Genomic DNA, 23,497 nt, shown 5'->3' on the forward strand with positions numbered 1-23,497 from the left:
CTTGGTGATTCTACCTTAATTATGGGGGCTGATATCATTAAACTAGGTTACTGATTATGCACTACCTAAGGATGCTTGCATATTACATGTAATATATGAGTAGACATTTTAAATTTTAAGGCCAGTTTGGTTAACCAGCCCCCTATTCCTTACACTCATACACTTTGCCCAGTGGCTCTGGAGGAGATGTTGAAAATGTAAGAAGTTTACAGACAACAGACACACCGACACTGTATATTTTTTTATTCAGAAAAGCTCACTTGAGCCTTTGGCTCAGGTTAGCTAAAAATTAATCTTTCAATATTACACATTTTCAACATCAGTTTTTCTTCTGTTTCCTTGATGGTGTGCCAGGTGTCACTGTTTTTACTTTGGTTTGTAGTCTTTTCACTGTAGGAGGGGTGACTTCTTTCAATTTCTTGGCTGTCTTTTCTATGGTGACACTCTTAGGTGTTTTTCCTGCCACTTTCTGTTTGATTTCACTTTTAGGAGTTTTCTTTTCAGCAGTGTCTATTGCTGGACTTTTAAGTGTTTTTCCTTTAGATTTCTTTACACTTAATGGTGTTTGTACTGCCTGAAGTTTTTCATCTTCATCCTCCTGCTTTATAACAGTTTCAATATTCATTTCTTTCTTTGCCCTTTGTGACTTCGGTGTTTTCTTTAAATTTTGAGAGGATGTTTTGTTAAATGTTTGAGTGTACTGTACATCCATCTGTGCTGAACCTAAGGACTTTGGAGTTTTCTTTTTGCCTGATTTCTGATCTTCCTTATCTAAAGATGAACCAATATCTGTAGCCATTGGTGTTCTCATTTTTCCAGCAGGGGCTTCTGTTTTCTTGGAATCTCTCTTGGGTGTTTTCTTAGCTTTTTTCTGTGCAGGCTCTTCATTCATCTCTTCTTGGGAGTCATATTCTATCTTAATTTCCACCTCCTCCTCTCCTTCAATAATACCTTCTTTTTTCTCCCCACTTTTTTCACCTTTGATCTCTGAAGAGTTCCTCTTCCTGTTCTTTCTCTTTTTACTGCCACCACTCTTAATTATCCTGACTCGACCATCCTCTGTGACTTTAACCTTTCCATTTGTAACTGTAGTGACCTCTTCTATGACAAACTGCTTTTTAGCTCTTTTTCTTTCAGGAAACACAACAGATTCTCCGATATCTACAAAGTACAATGCATGTATGTTTGTTTTTTTAATTTTATATAATGAAACAGTATCTTTTGACAAATAAGATAAAACTAAATTATAATTATTAATTAGCTTTTAATTATTACTCTGGAATCATATTATTTTATGCATTTTTCATGCACTTCTTGAGTAACCCTCACTTGAATAAATATTCTAATATCACAGATTAGGTCTTTTACATAAAACCACTAAAGAATGTTTGCCAATGAAATCATTTGTTCACCTTGATGGGAAATACTTTCTTGAAATCAAATGGGAACATAGGTCACCATTCCTTTCCCTAAAATTTAGCTGCAGTAGAAATTACTAAGTGTTAAACTCACCAAGTGACATGTAAAATGGAATGGACATAGAGGTGTCTGTTTTGACTTGAAGACTTTTGATGTTGTCTGGTCCCCCTGGGAATTTTTGTGATAGCAGCTCAATGGCCTTCAGTACATTGTCTACAATCTGATCACATGACTGTTCTGTGTGTCCTATGGTCACCACGCTAAAGTAAAAGTTATATAGAACTTAAATACACATGTAGCTTTATCTTCAGTTCATTTCAAATCTTTGTTGCTTACAAATACAGATATCTTCATTTCAACTCAAAAATTCTTTCATATAATCTTTATACTGGTATTAAGAATAGATTATTAAGAAATTGTCAGAATTTGCTATCTTCTTCATTTAAATGAATCTCATCTTATACTACTTAATTTCAAACTAAAAAGAACATTTTTAGGCTCAAAACTGCTTTACAGTCAGTAAAAATGCAATTATACATGTACATGTAATAACAACTAGCAAGAACTTTGATTTTACTTTTGATGATTTTTTCATTCTGAAACTGAAACTCAGCTATATAATATTTTTTGCTGAATTGAATTCTGTTATATGAAATATCATCTCAATAATTGTTATCAATACAGATAAGTTATCAAGGGTAACCTAATTTTTCCTCCCTGATTACCTTGAAGACCCTCTGTTCTTGATGATACATCTGGTACTGTTTACTGCCTTTGTCACCTCAGCTTTCAAATTTTTAGCCTCCAGATCCACCTGAATGGGGTTTCTAAAAAGAATTAAATTACATCTAAGACAACATATAGCTAAAAGTCACATAGCTCGATTTCTAATAACATTGACTGATTTATGTGTAAGAAGTTATGAATGTACCCACAACTGCATAAACTGATGTGTGGAATATCTTTACTTAAACTAACAACATTCCAAGTAAACATTTGCCTGGTACCACAAAAAATTGTTCTCTTTACTGAGGGAAAAAACTCCACAGCAAAAAATACAATTAAAGTACAATGCACATCTCTTATACATGTACATGCAATTTTATTTCTTTTCTGTAGGAGGAGATATCCTAACAAATGTATCCTTCTATCAGCCATGCAGCCACCCGGGCCACCTGCCCACCATTTTCTCCATTTCAGTAACCAGATTTTTCCAGTGGAAATACCCAGTTAACAAATGACATATCTTTCAGAAAGCTAGAAGTTAAAAAGGTTAAAACGAGGTAGTAGTTTTTATCCTTACCTCTTTCTTCCATAAAAATTCTTTCCAAGTAGAGACGGCAAAAGTCTCATGATCCGCTTATCTGCTAAAAACAAACCAAATTCATTGGACAAGTTACGCTTGGCTTCAAATGGCTTGTATTCCAACTTCAGTTCTTTTAGTGGTATAATCTGAAATGAGAAATATCACCTGCACTTAAAACAGAATTTTTCTTTTCATTTATAGCAGTTTCATAATAAAATGAATACATTATAATTTTTTTTTTTCAACGTAATTCTACAGTGATCCCTATTTGAGAAATACTGTATGTGTATATACATAAATGTTGTCTAGAATCTGATCCCAGGACTGGTTCTGTAGCTGCTTACAGTGAGACTTTTGATGTACATATAACAACATGAATGTTTCTTCTTCTTTACTGATTTGGTCAACATTATTGTTGATCATACACATGATACATGTATCTGCTATAAAGAGCAATATGTTACTATTACTCTTGTTTGAGTGGCATGATTATACTTGTCTCTTTATTTTGCCAAATATTTTGAGAAACTCATCTTCAATTTTAAATGACTACTTCAGAAAGCTCATTAAAATGAATTATCAACATATTAGAAATTTACATTTTCCAACTTACTTTTCGGATGCAGTTAACTCCCTTGTCTACCAGCATGTCCCTAAAATGGTCCTCTGTCAGTTCAAACTCACGACTTGTCTTATCTAGGTCTTTGACGAACAGACAGACATCAGTGTCAGGTGTAAAAAGTCCATGTGGTAGATTCCTGAATAAAAATATTTGGGAATTTTTAATTTATTTGTAGTACTGCTAGATTTGGTATTAAAGCAGAGTCTTTGAAAATCATATTGATATATCAGTTTTACCGCTCATCCTTTATTGTGTTTGTATATATATTAAAAGTAGCCCATGGCTTACATCTGAATGGTCAGTTCTGGCATGTTAGGAATTTTCTTCATGTTGATTTGTAAATTAATCCTCTCTCTTTCTTGTAGTATGTCCGATTTTTTATCGGCCACTTTGATTAACTTCAGCAGGCCTGCAACTGCCTTCCGCAGCTGTGATGAGAAAAAAAAAATTTATAAACTTACGGTAAAACTTCTCTTATTTGGACACTACTTGTTTCGAATAAGTTGGTCAGATTAGACAACATTCCAGAATAATTTAATTTTTGTTGTAACGTGTCAGTGGATAAGTTTATATCATATAACCTGTGCAACACAGTATAACTTGGGTAGCTATTAAATTCATTCCTTAATAAGACAACATATTAATGAAGAACTGAATTTACTGAAAAGGACTTAAAGTTGATATCATATTAGGAAAGACTTCTGAATACACAACATTTAGATCTAGACATGTTTCACTGTAATAATTTTCATGCAGTAACACAGACCTGAGTAAATAAATAAATTGTACAAGTATGTTGATCCCCCCCCCCCCCCATTGTTTTCTTTTAAGCCATGACAGACTTGAGATATTTGAATCTCTGCTAGGTAATCATTCATTTACTGGTTTCTAAAGTACAAGATAGCAAACAGCTTGTAGATTACTATGATATTTATACATGTAGATAAAAAAAAACTACAGCTGATCTTGAAAAATGTAAGTGGATCAAAAATATTAGGTGAGAACTACCACATATAATTATATAAAAGAAAAAGCTCAATGTATGACATGCATAGTATACCCAAAGTTTAAAAAACAAACAAGAAAATGAATAAAATATTCAACTACACAAATAGTTTAAATCTGAATTCTTTTTTCATGGACGCATCCTTTGCTAAGAATTGCTCAAATATTTAGTTGACTGACACTTAATTGATAATTAAAGCTAAGATGCAACTCATTTATAGTTTACTTTAATTCATGTATGTGACAAGTGTTGGAAAAAGGACAGCTAGTAAACTACAGAGAGGCTGGTGTGATTGGATGTAAGAACTTTGAAAAAATATAGTCATCAAGAGCTAACAATAGATGTAACTGAACCAGCTGTAAGTTGTGAGGCTTCTTATTTTCCTTCTCATAATAACAGTGTACGCCAAAAGCACTAGCCCGATGCCTGGAAACTAGTAAAACTTCGATCAGGATAGCAGAATGCAGATTGGCACTAGCCCGATCAGACTTGTAGAATTTTCAGCTGTATTACATATACATGTAATCCATTTCTACCTAAGTACTCTTAATAATTGTTAAAAAAATTATCTGAAAAAATTAATTTTTTTGATTGAAAATTTTTTGACTTTCTCAATGACTTTCTTATCTTTCTGTCCAAGCTTATTTGGTTATTAATAATTTGTCATTTCCGGTCACCAATTGTTTAAATGGCTAATAAAAGAAAACAGTAGAGACAGAAACTGCCTCTGACTCAAGAAAAGTATTAAATTAAAATGCACCCTGGAGTTTCTAATGAATGGAAAAATGGTGTGCAGTAATCCATCACTCCGAACAGATTGTGAATAAATGTTTATCATACAGTGCATTGGACTTCATCGTTGTGTATAACAAAACAGTTAATTACAGGATCAAATAATTGACAAATAATGACAAAACAGATGGTTAATAGGAATTTAATTTTTCAAATTAAATGATGAGCCTTGTAGATTAGGAAACAAAACTGTCATTTTTTCACACCTTTATGAGTGATTCTGGCTAGTAAAATTTTGCCATTACTAGTCCGACCGAGCTAGTGCCGAAAAAAGTTTTTGGCACACACTGTAATAACGGAACACTGTAACCTGCAAAACCAGATGTAAGTAATCTTGGCTCAAATTCAGTTTAGCTAGATATTTAAACTGATGCCTTCACACAAGGCCAAGCTGAATTTGAGTGGTATCTGTATCTGTGTAAGGCATTCATTGTAGATTCCATGTAAGTTATTTTTCAACAGAATTAAGAGACTGCTTGGTATTACTGGCAATGTTCTTGTAGCGTGATCTTGAATCCCTGGACATGCAGGACAGAGTCTGGAAGGTGGTTCCGTAGATAAATTTTGTCAATGCAAAATGAATGTTTGTTCTGAATTGTTTTGCTATTTGGTATGTCTAGTCCTCTGCTGTTATCATACCGGTACATATTTAGTGTCTATGTTTGAGATATAATGATCCCTGAATGTCTTTGGTTTAATTTGGCATTTCAGTTTAGCAACTTTATGAAGGAACGAAGGGACAAAAGCAATACCAACACCTCAACCACTAAACATCGCTATTCTATTAATTTTTTTCTCCCAAGAGACACTAGTGATTATTGTTTCTTTACATGCCTTAGGACAAGAGATATAATAGCGAGTATAGCGAGCTCTAACAACAATGCCTGGGCAAAGAGAAAATTTTGACTTTGCACATTGATCCAAATGATTTTTTCTGCGGTAACCACTGGACCCACAATTCTTAGCAAATTGAATCTTGTCACAATCTACATTCTCCCTGTAACAAGAAGCTCAAAGAAAAAAAAACTCACCTTGATTTAATGGATATATAGGAGATAAATAATAGATTAAATGTTCTTTAATATGTTGACAGTGCGGCCATTAGGGCGAGCTCAGATACCTATTCAGTTTTACTTTAGATCAGTCTCTTCAACCTGCACATTTGGTATGTCTAGACTCTGACGTCACATGACGTATGAATAAGTTTCATTACCGTAACGAAGTCTGAACAGTGCTAATTTTAGTAAAGAATGTTTAATCGACTAAAATATCCAGTAAATCAAGGTGAATTTATTTTTGTGTTGAACTTCTGTTGTTACAGCAAGAATGTAGTTTGCAGGGAGATGCAATTCACAAAGGATTGTGGGTCCAGAGGTTACTGCAGAAAAAATTCATTTGCATCAATGTGCAAAGTCCAAATTTTCTCTTTGCCCAGGCATTGTCGTAAAAGCTCACACTGCGATCAGTGCTTCATGCAGCGGACGCAGCGAGCTATAAAAATTGGCATTGTTCAGACTTTTTTGGTCTTAAATGCAACTTACAAATGGTGTTATGTGACGTCAGAGTGTAGTTGTACCAAATAGCATGCCCAATCTAAATTAAAACTGAACAGGTATCTGTGCTCGCCCTAACGGTTGCACCATCAACATATTACCTATTTGTTATTTTAGTCTCCATTCTGAAACTCATAATAGAAAAGGATTCATTGTTTTTTAACTCAAACCCATTGAGGGGCTTGAGTTATCTAATATGATACTTGGTAATTGATTTACCCAGATTAAAAACACAAAAATATATCCTTTGTGTAAATAAAAACATTTCTAGACGAAATTTTTTTTTAGCTTTTCTTGAAAACATCTACATATTCAAAGATAACAAGTGTTATATATCTATTAAATTCTATGACGAAGGAATGATGAGTGATGTTCCGCAGTCGCAACAGTTTCTATACAGAGATTTCGCTCTTTTGTTTGCGTAGGAATCTCAGGTAACTTTTCCAAAAACTGTCAATGCATGGACAAGTTCATTTGCAACTCTGAAAGATGACGCAGGTTAATCCTTCATTAACGTCAGCTGTATCCCCCGAGTATCTCTGACTTCTGTCAGAGTAATTTTTTGAACACTGTTTTGTAAAAAAAAAACAACGAAAAAATGGTTTCTTGTAGTTCCGCAAGATAGTGTTATACTGTCAAAATGTCATACAATGTATTTAGCAAAGGCCTGTCCCAATATATCGTGCACTGCAGTTAGATCAGTCTTATTAACCCCCCTTCCTTTTTATGCACATATTCTGAACACACTAAAATGTGAGATCTATGAATGACATTCTCTGTGTATTGCATTATAAATACTCATTTCTTTGCTTTTGTATTTACCTCAGGTGTAGATACTTCAAGGGTTTTACTTTCCATCTCTCGATACGACGACTTTTCCAGTGACCAACTCACTAAGTAAGTTGCCACCAAGTCTTCAGTCAACAGGAAGTTGCATGTGCGTGTTTTTGACTTCCGGTCATTCGGGAATAATATCTTTTTATTTTAATTTGTTTTGCAAATTATCTAGGAAAGAATATATACATATAGCAGTTATTTGTATAAAAATATAAAGTTTTTGGAAATCAAGATTAAGAATAAAAAAATTAGATAAAAATTACAGAAATTTATAGTTACAAAAACGTCTAAACAAGCCGATTTTTTCCCGGATAAATGATAGAAAGGTACACCGCGGTTTTTAAGGACATAACATTACACAACGTAGTTTGAACTTTATTGACTTTTACTCTGGAGTTGAAGAGTTCCAATACTTAAAGGAACTGTGTGCTACATTTTAATGTCTATATATCATGCTGTTGTACATACACTTCTAAAACAAGTTTGGATAAAACAAAACATCTAGAATATATGTTTAGTATTTTTTGTATATTTTTCTTTACATTATACAAGAATTTTCATCATGATATCTTTTAGAAACCCCTGGTAATGCATGCTGATTTTTTGTCTACGAACATCCGATGGCACTATAGTCTTAATTTAAGCATATCTAGAAAAAAAAATTATCAGTTGGCAAGGTACCTTGTGTATATATGTAGTTATGAAAAAGAAAAAGACTCAGACTATCAACAGTAGCTAAAATCTCAATGGTTAAGTTTTTCAAAAATAGATCAAATTCCAAGGTCAAAGTAAAAGGGTCATAATTTTTCATACCCTTGGAAGGTCTTGTCACAAGGAATTCACCTGTGAAATATGATAGCCTTAGTACTTTACCGTTCAGCATGGCCGTAGGAACCGGGGGGCCGTGCCCCCCCCCCCAATAATTTTTCCGATATATAGATTACTATAGTAAACATAGATACTACAATGTATATGCTTGTGCCCCTTCAATAAAAACGTCTGATGACCTTTTTATTTTGTTTTTTGTTTTTGTTTGTTTGTTTTTGTTTTTGTTTTTTTTTTGCTTGTCAGGAAATTTTTGGTAGTGCCCCCTCAACTGTCAACTGAAAAGTGTATGGCTGTGCCCCCCCCCCCCCACTGAAATTGCTTCCTATGGGCCTGGTTCAAAGTTATTGCCGAGGTTATAGTTTATCAAAAGTGGGTCAAACTCAAATGACAAGGTAAAAAATATTATACCCAAAGGAAAGGTCTTATCACAAGAAATTTAGAAGTGAAGTATGAAAGCCCTAGCACCAACTGTTATGCATGGCCTAGGTTAAAGTTTAATAAAATTTTGCAAAGTGGGTAAAACTCCAAGGTCAACTTGAAAACTATATGCCCCGAATCTTCGACTACGGGGGTATAAAACTAAAATATCTCAAAAAATTAATTATTGTTAACATTTCATAAATTTGAAAAAAAAAAACCAAATCAATTTCTTAAGAATTTATTATTTATTATACTAAAGTCAATACAAGACGTCCTGTTTATATGTACAAATCAATTATATAGAGAATTTTACAGACCAAAATCCATATTATATGTCATATCAGCCCGAGTGGCCCCATATCAGCACAAGGACTGAAGACCTTCGGCCCTCTGGCTGATATTGGTTTCATGGAAAAGGGTACGAGGGGTTATCAAAAAGTTCGTGGACTGATGCGATAAAATTATTACTATGTCGTCGTTGATTACAAAATTAAGAAGGTACATAAAACAATAAAAGTTAAAGAAGTGTTGAAAATTTCAGCTTAATACGTTAATAATTTGCCAAATTATCATCAAATAAAAAAGACATTGTATGATCACCCGGCGCTTTCGCCATTGAATTCAATAACGTCGGACAACGTCATTATTTCTCATTGTTTGCTCCCTCTGTCTCAATACACTTATCTTGATGAGATTAAGTGTAGTTAAGTAAAAACCTAAACCCGTCTTATTTATATGACTTTACAATGTCATGAACAGCTAATTTCAATGCATTAATAATGTAAATAAAACTTTACATAGGAAAAGGTCCTCGCTTGAGTATGCCAGCATAATTTGCTTCTCGGAGTTCAATGTCTACCTCACATAATTAACGTCACTTTTCGGCGTGACTGACTTTGGACACCCTGACTACAAATCGACATTAATTGTGCGTCTCTTCTCTAGTTGGAACTGTTTTGGAATTAAGAAACAAGTACTCTGGATGCATTTTATTTCTCTGTAGCCCGTTTAAACATTTTCTAGGTCTACGCCCATTTTTTCGGGGCTGAAACCTTATAGAATGTTGGAAAATGACGCCCCCCCCCCCTTTTTGACGTCATTTTTAACCCTTTGATTGTTCGAACATTCCATATAAAGATTATACCATAAAACTTCATAGAACTTACAGAATGAGGTAGAAATTGCAACTTTTACGAATCAATTGTGTCATATCACATGAGTGAATGTATGGGACTTTCGGATGACAAATGCTCTTTTCAAAAGAGTTTTTCTCAGTTACACTCAGGTAGAAAATACGTCATGTTGGAGGTTGCGCCGCTTGGACATACCATTGCTTACAAAAACATCAACAATTCATTGAAAAATAAAACTTATGATACATAGTATATTTTATAGATAGAAAAAATGATGCTTATTTATAGTTTAAATATTCATTGATGTACCTCAAGCGGTTTTAATTTTATGGCGCTAGTCCACGAACTTTTTGATAACCCCTCGTATATACGTGTACATGTACTATGATGTATATGTGTATAATTCTCCTTGTGATGATAAACATTCATTCTTCGCAGTACAGTTAAGGTGCGCAATGGAAATATCGGCAATTTTTGTGATTGAGAATATATTCTTAATCAGGATGGCGATTCTTTTCAGTACTTTATTGACATCCGACAAATGTAATTATGGATAATAACTACATATTAAAGACGATAAAATTTTATATTTAGACTTGTCACGTGATGTGGCAGCCACGTGATATAGCATATATACTTGCAGTATCGAGATCACCTCAGTATAAATTTGACTTGTGCAAGGGCATATTCAAGTTAAAATTCTAAATTTAGGGACCAGGCAAAATTTATCACAATGATGGGACCGGTACAAAACAAAATTCTCATTTTAAAATTACGTGTCCCATGACATTCGTATTTAAAAAAAATATTTGTCCCATATCTTTAGACTTACAAAAAATTTACTGTCCCATGGTTTCATCTTGAAGTTCGTGAGATTATTGGAACAAAAATAACAAAAAGTACAATGTTAACAAATTAGGGGTCTTTAGATTACAGATATTTCAAACATCGATGAAAGTTTTTTGTTCATATTCATAACTCTTATTAACATTGTTTATTACTTTCTTATTTTTTTCCCATTAATTTGAAGATTTATGTTTCCATTTGTATCCTTCGTTTGACTTTAAAAGATATGACTTTTTTAAAGAATTTAAAAAAAAATCATTTTATAAATAATTAATGTGTCTCTTGAGTTAAGTAACTCATTTGAAAAAAAAGTTTGTGTCCCATGGGTACTTAGGCTAAAAATGTTTTTGTCCCATGGTTTTCTTCGATGAAAAAATTCATTGTCCCATGCCGGTTTGTACTGGTCCCGTCAGATTGTGATAAATTTTGCCTGGTCCTTTAGAGTTACTGAGTATAAATATTTTCAACACGCATCGTAGTTTCTGAAAAGTGCTGCGATCCTCTATAGATTCTACCATTTCATTGTTAAAATCAAATTTATATGACCACATTCTGTTTTTCTTTTTTGGCTGGTCAAGGGCATTTAATATAGATCTATATAATGATTTCACCAGGATCGCTGCACTTTTCAGATACCTTAATACTTCTAGAGTTTATATGTAAAAGATAACTGTGATCAGAGACATATAATAGAGCCTCCTATATGTCTATGCTGTGATCCATTGAGAGTATGCCCTTGCACTTGATCGATTTATTAAGACCCTTACATTACCCTCCGATGTATTTGCATACAAAATATACGGCAGTATCAATTAAATAGGAAATATACGTAATATATATATAAATAAAATCATAAAGAAGACATTGCATCCAAGTTAATGACCTCTTAAATATCTTTAAATAAAATTTTATTTAATTTATAGAATACATTTTTCTATGAGGCGCCGTTTTGGTATTTACTGCCAAAAAGTGATATCACCTATTCAAATAGGTGATATCACCTATTCAATTGGTGATATCACCTATTCGAATAAGTGATATCACCTATTCAGCTTCTGAATAGGTGATATCACCTATTCGAATAGGTGATATCACCTATTCGAATAAGTGATATCACCTATTCGAATAGGTGATATCACCTATTCAATTTGAATGAGTGATATCACCTATTCGAATAGGTGATATCGCCTATTCGAATAGGTGATATCACTTATTCGAATAGGTGATATCACTTATTCGAATAGGTGATATCACTTATTCCTTTTGAATAGGTGATATCACTTATTCGAATAGGTGATATCACCTATTCAAATCAAATAGGTGATATCACCTATTCGAATAGGTGATATCACTTATTCGAATAGGTGATATCACTTAATCATTTTGAATAGGTGATATCACTTATTCGAATAGGTGATATCACCTATTCAAATTATTTATGAAATAACAACTGCTCCCAAGACTATAGCCTTTAATTCTCTTTTACTTTCACTTTCGTTTTATAACTTACCATTATTGCAGACAATGGATTACAGCTTCGCATTTAGTTTTAAGCAGCCCAGTAGAGTTTGTAGTTTGTTTTGCTCACAAATTATATTTATTACACTTATCTATCATGTATACTATAGGAAAATTCAAAGGGTCTGTAGGTCTCGTTGACTTTCACTTTCGTTTTATAACTCCCGGGTACCTGAGCGTTCTTGGAGACAATGGATTACTTTAAAAGTTGTAAGCATCGCAGTGGAATTATTAAACTTGTAGTTTGTTTTGATTCCCGATTGTTGCAAAGAAGAGGAGAAAATGGATTGATAGATGCAGGTAAATAGCGTTTAATTGCTTTATTTTTTCATTACATAACGTAAACACAAGCTATTCCGAGGGGGCCAAGATTAGCCAACATACTTAAGCATAAAGGGAAAATTAAATCGTTTTTATTCTAAAATCGTCTGTATTCAAAAGGTACGCTTATCTACAGATTGGTTTCATAAATTTAAAGCATTGATTTAGCTTACAGTATGGTATAATTTGGAGTATTGGACAGGTATACATGAGATTGGGATATTGAATGCGATGTCATTGAAAGCAAATAAAAAAATAGATGTACCCAAATGCATCGACCATGGGAATACAAAGTTGAATACCACGTCGATAACATATGATCTTTGTAGAAAACACATTTTTTTAAAATTTAATTACTACAATAAATAAAAATGGCCAGCTCAAAATTGGTCATTCTGTAGGCTACCCTGTCTATTCAGAAATAAAAATGGTCACATACACTCAAAAAATAATTATTTTTTATTCTACAAAGAAGAAGGCATTTTTTTCATTTACACATACAAACTGTATTAACTGCCAAGTTTCATGACCCCCCCCCCCCCTTTTCCAATACTTCTACAATTATGAGACAGACTTTTTTTTCTTGAAATAGGCATTTTTCTCCATTTGTCATAACATATTACAGGGCTGCACAAGGTACTGAAAAAGGGACAGCGCTTTGAGTGAATGTGTTATCCATGAATCTGCAAATGAAGCAGATCCCCCAGTTATTATACTCATGGAGAGTGTAACAACTTCCAACTTGTTAATGACGGAACTCCATTTAAATCAGGTACAAGTTAAAGTTTAGGCTGCACAATTCTTTATTACAATATTCAAAACTTAATAATTCAGGATCAAGTTCACACAAGCTCACATTCCATGGTTACTTACAACACCATTATGCTAGATAAATTTGTTATACACTTTCATGTTAAATAGTCAAATTTGATTGGTTTAAAAAACATTTGTTAACAAGTACTATTACCATACTGCATGCCAGACATTACATCCCAATGGTTGAAAATGCATGACTACGGGTAACAGTATATATAGTAATAAAAAATGTTAACTGTGCAGAATGTTTGCACGTTCGTTTCACCTTGTTGTTTTCTTTAAAATGCATTCTATAACAAGAAAAATATTACCTGTTTATTTTGGGTGATGTGAAATTCTTACCCCTTAAAAACCATTGCTGACCGAGGCGAGGTCAGCGATGGTTTTTGTGGTATAACAATTTCACGTTATCCTACTAAACATGTAATATTTTCATGTTATATGTACTTCTATTTGTAAATGTTAATGACTGTGAAAAACGTAAATATTTATAAATTAGTAAAATCAATTTAATACACTATGAATACACAAAAGGACAAATTTGTACATAATTCTCTATGATTTGGTTAATTAGTTTATATAAAGGATGTAAATGGACATGACATATCATTGTTAATATTCAAGAAAGTGTTCACTGTTTTTCTTGTAGATGCTCCTTTCCATCTGATGTTTTCCAGGTTTTTGTGAAAAGTTTTCTTAAAAATGGCACCATTCAACTACAAATACTATGCCAGTGGAACTGTGATATCAATCAACTGCTTATGACACTATTAATTGGCAGAGAATTTATTTTTTTTTATTTGGGACAAGCAATCTGTTTCAAACATTTTATACCTGCAAATTGGTACATGTACTTCATGAAATGCTTGAAGGATGCTAAAGGCTACTGAAATTCCAAGCCAGATGAAATTCAAAAGGATTGATACAAAAGTCATTTGAAGTTTTCTGTTCTTAGTGATGAGTGTTTTTCAGGATGCCCTCTGATATCATAGGTACAACTGGTCACTGTCCTTTGTTAGTTACACATGCAGACAACTTATTAAGGCAGTGATATAAGTAGCTCGAAGTGATGCTTTATTGTTTTCCTCAGATTTATAACCTGGACTGATCTCTGATGCAGTAATTTAAAGCCATGTCTTTTCACTGTCACAAAGTACTGAAATAAAAATAATTTTGATTAAAATATTTCTTTTAATTCACATCATTAAATTTTTAAGCTACAGAAATTCAAATTAATTACCTATTAGTAAATAGGAATCTTTAATTGATTAGCAAGCCTTTGCATTGTCAGATCCTTTTCTGAAAGGGCCATTTACCTTTAACAATGTCAGGACAGGTGAGGCAACTGGCTGGTCTTCATGCTGGAAGTGTGTGTTAACTCTGTAATCTTTTTAAACAAAACCATCCAGTGATGTCCTAAGATTGCCAGATGAGCAGACATATACCTGTATTTAAGAAAGATTCTGTAACATGACATAGAATTTTTGCACAGCTTGACGCACAACTGATGGTATCTTAGGTGCCTGCAAAATAATAAATCTGGCACATATTTATTTATTTGATACAAATCAGAACAAAATTTGTCCTTTTACAGAACAAATTATTTTCATTTTAAAGAAAAGAGAAATGCATATGTACTGTTTTAATACATATAACCTGTATTATTGCATATTTTCACCCCATTCTAATTTTTAAAATATTCACTCTTTCACCCTTGAAAACAATTTTGCCCTTTTAAAATTTGATCAGACACATTTGTGTTTAAAAGATATATGCTGCCTTCTTCGAATTTGTCCCGTTTTAAATTCACCTACTTGTAAGGAGGGCAGAATGAGAAAAATAAAACTTAACTGGGGCGAAAAATTTCCAGAACAAAGTACCATTACTTGCCTGCCTGTTGTACTATAACTCGATCCTCCAACCTTACAATATTCTATAATCATTGCTTTCATGCGATACCCCCCAGTGGATTGATGGTCTCTTTTCCAAATTATATGCACTTTCTAAAAAGAATGAATTTGTCAATTTATAAAATTTAGTATTACAAGTTAATAAAGACAGTAAAACAATGTTAACAACATTTATATGCAAATGAACCTCTGTACAAATCACTTATAAATGATTGACAACTTGTATGGAATATATCGAATACCCTTAATTTTGACATTTGGAAACCCAGTGTTAAGGCCAAACAAAAAATATGTGTGGTTCTGGTTACACCTCCAAAAAAAAATAGGGAAGGTGGGTAGGGTTTTTTTTTTTTTATTATTATTACAAAATGATTTTCTAAATTTTTCCAAATAATACCTATTTCTTTTCGTTAGCATAAGTGAACTATTTTATGTGTAGAGTGTTAGATATGTTTTCTCTTAAGCATATGGATTAGATATGTGCTTTAATGTGTGAATAAAATGTCTTGGGTATTTAAACAGTTGTTTGCTGATTCTATTCATTCGAGTTCATACTCATCCAGAAAATACAATGTTTGAAGAAAATCAGCATGAGCAAATTGAATTATTTAACTGTTATTTGGATATTATATTTTCTTTTTTTAGAATGTTAAGTTTTTACGAAGATGATAAGTGCTGTCCTTGTTTTTAAAGGATGATATTAATTTCAGAATTGTATATTATAAGTAAAATTAATGGATATCTTAAGCATTTTACATTAAATCTTAAATATAGATCATGATTTCTCCATCGGAATCTGCTGCGGAAGTCTTAAACTTTATACAGGTATATAAAATCTAAAATTGTATATTATAGAATGCGAAAAAACAGAAATATTTTGTGAAGAGCTGAGTATATAAATCATAACTAATAAATGTTTTGTTTATTTTGAATTCAGTCTTTTCCAACTATGGTTCAGAAAAGAAATGTTTTATTTGTGGATGAACAGAGTGAAGGAGAAAATAAGTGGCATTTCGATGTGGCGTGAAATATACTAGTCAACATTGGTAGGGGGCACCCTAGTTATGAATATGAAACAAATATTTTTAAATCAACAAGATGTGTTTGTGAAACACTGATGCCCCCATATGGCATCTTATGGCGAAGGTTAAAGTTTCTCAAATGCAAGTCAAAATCCAGGCCAAAAGATAAAAAATGTTAAATTTGAAAGCCCTAGCTGCAACTGTTCAAAAGTTATGGCAAAGGTTAAAGTTTTTTAAAAGTAAGTAAAACATCACGGTCAAGGTCAAAGTTGTTGGTATCCAAAGAAAGGTCTTGTTACAAGGATTACATATGTGAAGTATGAAAGCCCTAGCTCCAACCGTTCAAAAGTTATGGCCAAGGTTAAAGTTTTTCAAAAGTAGGTCAAACTCTAAGGTCAAGGTCAAAAGGTCATAGTTGTTGGTATTCAAAGAAAGGCCTTGTCACAAAGAATACACATGTGAAGTTCGAAACCCCAAGCACCAACTGTTCAGAAGTTATGGTCAAGGTTAAAGTCTCATAAAATTTTGCAAAAGTGGGTCAAACTCCAACGTCAAGGTCAAAAGGTCAAATATGATGGTACCCAAAGAAAGGTCTTGTCACAAAGAATACACATGTGAAATATGAAAGTCATAGCTCCAACCAATCAAAAGTTATGGGCAAGGTTAAAATTGACAACAGACAGATAGACAAACAGATAAACAGATAAACAGACAAACAGACAGACAGGACAAAAACAATATACCCTCGGGATCTTTCGATCCAGGGGCATAAAAATAATGAAAACACAATCTTTTCTTTTTGTAAAAAATAAAGTCCAAGGTGAACATCCTTTTGTTCAAAATCAGTGTTTATAAATGAAATTAATTACTTTTATCCAGAATGGTTCTTATTTTACTTAATAATAAATTTTGAAAGATAAACTTTTAAGAGCTGTCAGAGGAAAAGAATGTGACACCTATACTTTGTACAGTAATGTTTAAAACAAAATAAATCACCTAAGCAAGATGACATAGAATGATTCAAATTCGTCAGAATTACAAATATTTAATATTATTAAAATTTTAAATCCTTTCATGAAACCTTTTTGCCTCATTGAAAACTTCATACTTCCAAGCTCATTTCTCATATATATTGGTGTTTTGCAAGTTGACTTTATTCAGGTGAAATCAGCAGTCTTCTTTTTCACGTTTCCTCATGAACTGTTTTTTTTTTCTACTTTCGGTTTAAAAGAAACGATCCTGATATAAATTATTTAATAATTTACAAGTTAATCTATCTTACACATTGGGCTAATTCTTGCATAATCAATGCAATCAAATAAATGTTTTCTCATGTTATCTTCCCTCTAACTCCAAAAAACGTTACCTGGCCAGCTGTCTGTGTGCTTTCAAGCGAGAAGTGATTTCCTATCCTGACTTCACACCTTTGCGTGCATTAATAATAAAGGGACTAATCAGCATGCACTTGTTATAAACCAGCTGTAAACAGAGCAACTAATTGAATCTCGCCACTCTTGGGCATATTTATTTAATTTTGGCAACCAAAAAACAAACAAACAAAAAACATGGCGCTGGAAAAAGGTATACTGCTGCGCCATGCTAGCTTGCTTTAGATTTAACACCATCAAACACTTGCACTACGTGTTGAAACGATTTTTGCATGGAGGTCGCCATTGCTGGAACTAAAACTAATACCGAAGTGGATGACGGAAATCACGGAAAATTCCGGAAAATAAATATGAAAATTGCCAGAAAAAAGTTAAGGGTTGGGGATCTAAAATAGCAACGGTCGGGTAACGGGAACCACACATATTTTTTTATTTGGCCTAATAATATTCCATACATGATTGAGCTGTCACCTGATGAACCTTTAATTCTTTTCTATTTTTTATATGCTTTATATGTATATGAATTATAAGAGTAAATGTAAGTCCAAAAACTTATTTTGTGACATCAATTTCATACCTGTATTTGAGTTGCCTTTTTGAGGATATACCAGGTAGATTATTCAAAGTCGATGTACATGTAGTCTTACATGCTGCAGTTCTCTTGTACTTTAGCTATAAAATAAATTTTAATGTATACAATTGTGTAAGATGAAAGAATATTTCAAACACTGAAACAGACTGAAACCTTAACAGACAAAAACTTTAACCAAAATATCCTCTTTAACATGCTCTCTAAACTGAAGAGTATGGTCATATAATTGCAGTCATATGAATTTTGTTCAATGATAAATGCAGAGAGAATTTGCAGAATATATAAAGAAAGTCTTATCGTTGGGAAATAAGCAGGTCCAGTACAATCTCTTAATTTAGCTATATAGCTTGAAATAGCTATATAGCTTTATTAAGCTATTCAAAATAGCTTAATTTAGCTATTTATATGCAGTTTTTCACAAAAATTATTTTGGTAAGAAATAAACAAAAAGTCGCATGTATTTGACCATTCATATATGTGCTATGGGCTATCGAAACAACAAGCAAAATCAAAGATATCTCCAACTTTGCAACTTTTGAATACTTTTAAGCAAAAGATAAATTTCTATTATTTGAGTAACTGTCCACTACCTTGTGTGCATTGAGGCATGGATAAGTATGATTGCTTCTCATTGTACTGAATTATTACCAATCAATTATCTTCTTGACCATAATTGGCCTCCTTTATAATTTCATTGAAGAAGTAACTGTATCAATTGCGCATGTAGCCTAAAAACTTTTAGAACTTTGAGTACAAAGTCTCTTTTGTTTCTATTTTCCTAATTATCTCCCCTTGTTTAAGGGTCACAACCCTAGTTTTAGTATAAACGGAAGCCCTTGGCCCAAGGATACCCTGTGACAAATTTGACAATAATTGGCCAAAAGGTTCTTGAGTTATGGCCCATATTCTAAAAAGTTTACGCACACCGCACAAATGGCCATAGCATTAGCTCTTTGGGCCTTTGGCTCAGAAGAGCTAAAAATGAACCTCTTACATTGATTTTTGGTTGATATTTTTTACAGTTTTTTTATGAGCAATGTACAGTATTTTCACCCAAATTCCAGTATTTTGAGGACTGCTGTACAGTATTTGGCCTAAAAATTATTACATGAATGCAAGGAGATTTTAATGAGTGAGTTTTATAATGCATCAATTTCAGATGAGTTCAAGGTTGAGTATCATCACTGCACCAAGGTGCGACTTTTTGTGCATGCTGAGAAAAGTACACATTTAAGAAAAACTGATATAAAATAGCTAAATTAAGCTATTCTGAATATAGTTAGAATAATCTAACTGTGTCTCGGGACAAGCCCTCACCACAGTTAGAATACGTCCCATATACTTGCAACGTAGCAAATCGGAGTGGATCCACTCGAAATGATTTTGAAGAATACAAAAGGAGTTGCATTGAAAATAACTACCAAATTAATCATAACAAACATTTTTGAGATTGTATATGCCTTTTAACCTACAAATTAATCCATATATATACGAAAATTCAACTCATTTTCTCAACGTTTTTTCCTCGCTTCAAATTTAACGCCATGTTGACATTTGGAACTCTCTGGATTCTTCATACAAAATGCAGAGAATTCGAGTTATCGCCCGTGTTTATTTTGCTACATTGCGAATACACGGAACAAATTCTATCGTTAAACCGGGTCCGTAGGACAATATCATTTTAACGATAGAACGTTCTATCTATTCTGAATAGCTTAATAAAGCTTAATATAGCTAAATCAAAAGATTGTACTGGACCTGATAAGTGCTTTCAAACATTGAATACTTATAAAACTAGACCCACTGACATGCAACAGCTTAATTTCTGTTGATAAATGAAGCGTATTCTGAACAAATTATTTACCCAAACAAAGGTGATGCTGTCACAAGATGACGTTCGTACCCATCTGACACTTACACTACTCCTCCTTAATCAGCTGGTAATAATATCATTATCCTCGATTTCAAGAAAAATCTGTTAATAAATTAGTTGTAATGATGATAACAAAACTATTCTAATCAGATACAAATGTATAATATAAGACTTCTATTTCACCCAAGAATACCCAAGAAACAGGTGACATTCTCTGACTTGTTTACCTGTACTTCGATTGAAATTCTCCTCCTACTTGCTCGCACCCAAGCTTTTACGACCCTCAATTTATCCATCGTAAGTCGGAGAACCCTTCGGCTTTGTACAACTGCTTAACTTTCCTTATACGCTTTGTGTAAACCATAAACATGCACAACGCAATACACATCTTGCATCTCCATGTGTGAGGTACCCGGAAGTTAATATTATCGAAAAATCTCGCGAGTCACGTGACGAGACTTACAGACCCTAATGCAGCCCGAATTTGCTTGGTTCCATTATGAAAATGTAGATAATCTTGAGGAAGGGAGCATTCATTATTTATTGTTGTAAGAAATGCAAATAGGTGATATCACCTATTCGAATTGGTGATATCACCTATTCAAATTGAATAGGTGATATCACTTATTCGAATAGGTGATATCACTTATTCGAATAGGTGATATCACCTATTCAGCACGAATAGGTGATATCACCTATTCGAATAGGTGATATCACCTATTCATTTCGAATAGGTGATATCACCTATTCGAATAAGTGATATCACCTATTCGAATAAGTGATATCACCAATTCGAATAAGTGATATCACCTATTCGAATAGGTGATATCACCTATTCAATTTGAATAGGTGATATCACTTATTCGAATAGGTGATATCACCTATTCGAATAGGTGATATCACCTATTCGAATAGGTGATATCACTTTTTGGCAGTAAATACCAAAACGGCGCCTCATAGATCCGCCACTCACTGCATACAAACTGCGTCAGGTTTTACGAAATGACGTCACATCGACAAGTGCATCGCGATCAGTGAACGGGCCGACTTCATTTGTTACAGATCGGCGTATGCCGAATTGCGCCGGTCATATGACCGGCGTAAAACGACTAAGTGGCAAATAAAGTAAACCGGCGAAAATAAAATATAATTATACTAAATAATAATCAATTAATTATGATCTATCACTTTTTACATTATATCTTTAGCGGGAAAAGGTTGAATTATTCAAAATTCATAAATGTATTTAAAAAAAAAATCATGGACCTCATGAAAAATTTTAATTTCGAAAATAACAACAGATTTTAAATATATGAATGGAGATTTGTTCAAGAAATGCAAACAATTAAAAGAACATGCCGAGTTGGTAAAAAAGTATCTGCATTTTAACAGTTGTTTTATCTTCCCGCCATATTTCTAAGACCGGCGAATCCCGCGTCGCCTGTCATTTCAAACCGGCTAGATCGGCGTACGCCGGCGAACCTTCCCTGGTCAAATGAAGTAACAAGCCGGGTAATCAAAAAGCCAAACGGCGCATTCGGCGTAGCCGGTTTGACAAACGAAGTTCCACCGTTTATACCTTGCTATGTGGAATTTAACTAAAGACAAAACAGCATGTTAAAGTAAGTTTAGATGTAGTTTGATGGTTTCCTATAGTTTAAAATAGCAAATTATTTCATTTTGTAGTATTTTTAAGAATTGTTGGTATTGTATGATGTCATAGTGAACATTTCCCGTACAATTTAGGCTTCACCCCCTTTTTGTAGCCTTAAATGTGCTGCGTTTATTACAGTATAATAAGTGACAATGACAAGGTACTATGCAGTACATAATTTTCTGTAGCAGTCCGAGTTAACACAATATATTCTGCTTCCTGTGCAAATTAAAATTTATAGCCTCTGTCCTTCAAGAATTCTATAGTCGCATCTCTTCCACACTGAAATGAAGGAATAAGCAAAATCTGTAATTTTGAAAAAAAAAGAGATAGACTATAAAAACGATCCAGATATAATTCAAGTCTTCAAAAGGATAGAATACTTGAACCAATAATTTTTTGTCATCCTCCTCCATGTCAAAGTCGAGAGCTGTGATGTATTTTGTGTTAATTCCGACTGTTCTGGGGATATCTGTGTCCTGTTTTACGAAATAAAGGTCAAGGTAAATCAGAAAGACAACTATTAAGTTCTTGAAATACTGGAATATTTAAGTTATTAAGTTCCCCACAAAAATCTAATGACCAGGGCCTTTGTACAATTCTTACAGTCAAACTTGAATCTAAAGTATGTGTCCAAACTTTGATATGAATTCTGAACTGTGTAACTATTGAAATATATCATTACATTTATATATATATACCTGATACATTGTATTTCAATGAAATAACACACTTCAAATAATAGTAAAAAAAAAAAATGTGTTTGTGAAACACTGATGCCCCCGTATGGCAGCTTATGGCAAAGGTTGAGTTTCTCAGATCAAATGCAAGTCAAACTCCAAGATCAAGGTCAAGAGATCAAAAATATTGTTACCCAAAGAAATTACTTGTGTCAATAGATATACCTGGTAAATATGAAAGTCCAAGCACCAACATTCAAACGTTATGGTCAAGGTTAATGTTTTTCAAAATGGAAAATATAAAACCCCTAGCACCAACTGTTCAACAATTATGGCGAAGGTTAAAATTTTTCAAAAGTAGGTAATTTTTGGTATCCAAAGGAAGGTCCTTTCATAAGGAATATACCTGTGAAATTTGAAGGCGCAAGTCTAACTGTTTAAAAGTTATGGCCAAGGTTAAAGTTTTTTAAAAGTGGGTCAAACTCTAAGGTCAAGGTCAAGAGGTCAAATATGTTGATACCCAAAGGAAGGTCTTGTCACAAGAAATACATATGTGAAATATAAAAGCCATAGCTCCAACCAATCAAAACCTATTGGCAAGGTTAAAGTTTTTGCGGACAAACAGACAGACGAAGGGAAAAGGGTAATAACAATACATCACCGAATCTTCGATTACGGAGGCATAAAAGCGAAATGAAATACATTCATAAATAAATACCTATCTCGATAAAATGAAATATTAAAATTGTGACATTCTGTGATACTATCATGTTATAAAATTTGAAATTACTACATGGAGGTAAATACATCGTGCTGTCAATTTTGAATTTACTACAAGGAGGTAAATACATCGTGCTGTCAATTTTGAATTTACTACATGGAGGTAAATACATTGTGCTGTCAATTTTGAATTTACTACATGGGGGTAAATGCATCGTGTTGTAAATTTTGCATTTACGCC

General features: G+C 33.2%; 1 protein-coding gene and 2 long non-coding RNA genes across 3 annotated transcripts; all 3 read right to left on the reverse strand.

Moving 5' to 3' along the window:
* Positions 1-260: 260 nt before the first annotated feature.
* On the reverse strand, positions 261-7,583 carry LOC133199565 (ribosomal L1 domain-containing protein 1-like). Its single transcript, XM_061335384.1, has 7 exons — positions 7,521-7,583; positions 3,636-3,775; positions 3,339-3,483; positions 2,723-2,871; positions 2,145-2,246; positions 1,513-1,679; positions 261-1,161 (listed from the first exon to the last, which is right to left on the reverse strand). Exons 1-7 carry the CDS (start codon positions 7,554-7,556, stop codon positions 320-322), a joined length of 1,581 nt encoding a protein of 526 aa, XP_061191368.1. The 5' UTR covers positions 7,557-7,583; the 3' UTR covers positions 261-319.
* Positions 7,584-13,902: 6,319 nt separating this feature from the next.
* Positions 13,903-14,862, reverse strand: LOC133199582 (uncharacterized). The gene is made up of 2 exons (XR_009722806.1): positions 14,734-14,862; positions 13,903-14,573 (listed from the first exon to the last, which is right to left on the reverse strand). It is a non-coding gene; the product is annotated as an uncharacterized LOC133199582 (long non-coding RNA).
* Positions 14,863-15,307: 445 nt separating this feature from the next.
* Positions 15,308-20,562, reverse strand: LOC133199575 (uncharacterized). The gene is made up of 4 exons (XR_009722805.1): positions 20,430-20,562; positions 20,194-20,304; positions 18,315-18,409; positions 15,308-15,420 (listed from the first exon to the last, which is right to left on the reverse strand). It is a non-coding gene; the product is annotated as an uncharacterized LOC133199575 (long non-coding RNA).
* Positions 20,563-23,497: the final 2,935 nt, after the last annotated feature.

Source organism: Saccostrea echinata, unplaced genomic scaffold (genome assembly GCF_033153115.1).
Source record: "Saccostrea echinata isolate AGI-Se365-2 ecotype Australia unplaced genomic scaffold, CSIRO_AGI_Sech_v1 ptg000002l, whole genome shotgun sequence".
Taxonomy (NCBI): Eukaryota; Metazoa; Mollusca; class Bivalvia; order Ostreida; family Ostreidae; genus Saccostrea; species Saccostrea echinata.

Coding starts and splice junctions, on each gene's coding strand:
- LOC133199565 (XM_061335384.1), bottom strand. CDS start 7,556: ATGGAAAGTAAAACCCTTGAAGTATCTACACCTGAG. Junction 1,680..2,144: donor AAGAACAGAGGGTCTTCAAG/GTAATCAGGGAG, acceptor CTTTTACTTTAG/CGTGGTGACCATAGGACACA. Junction 1,162..1,512: donor TCCATTTTACATGTCACTTG/GTGAGTTTAACA, acceptor TGTACTTTGTAG/ATATCGGAGAATCTGTTGTG.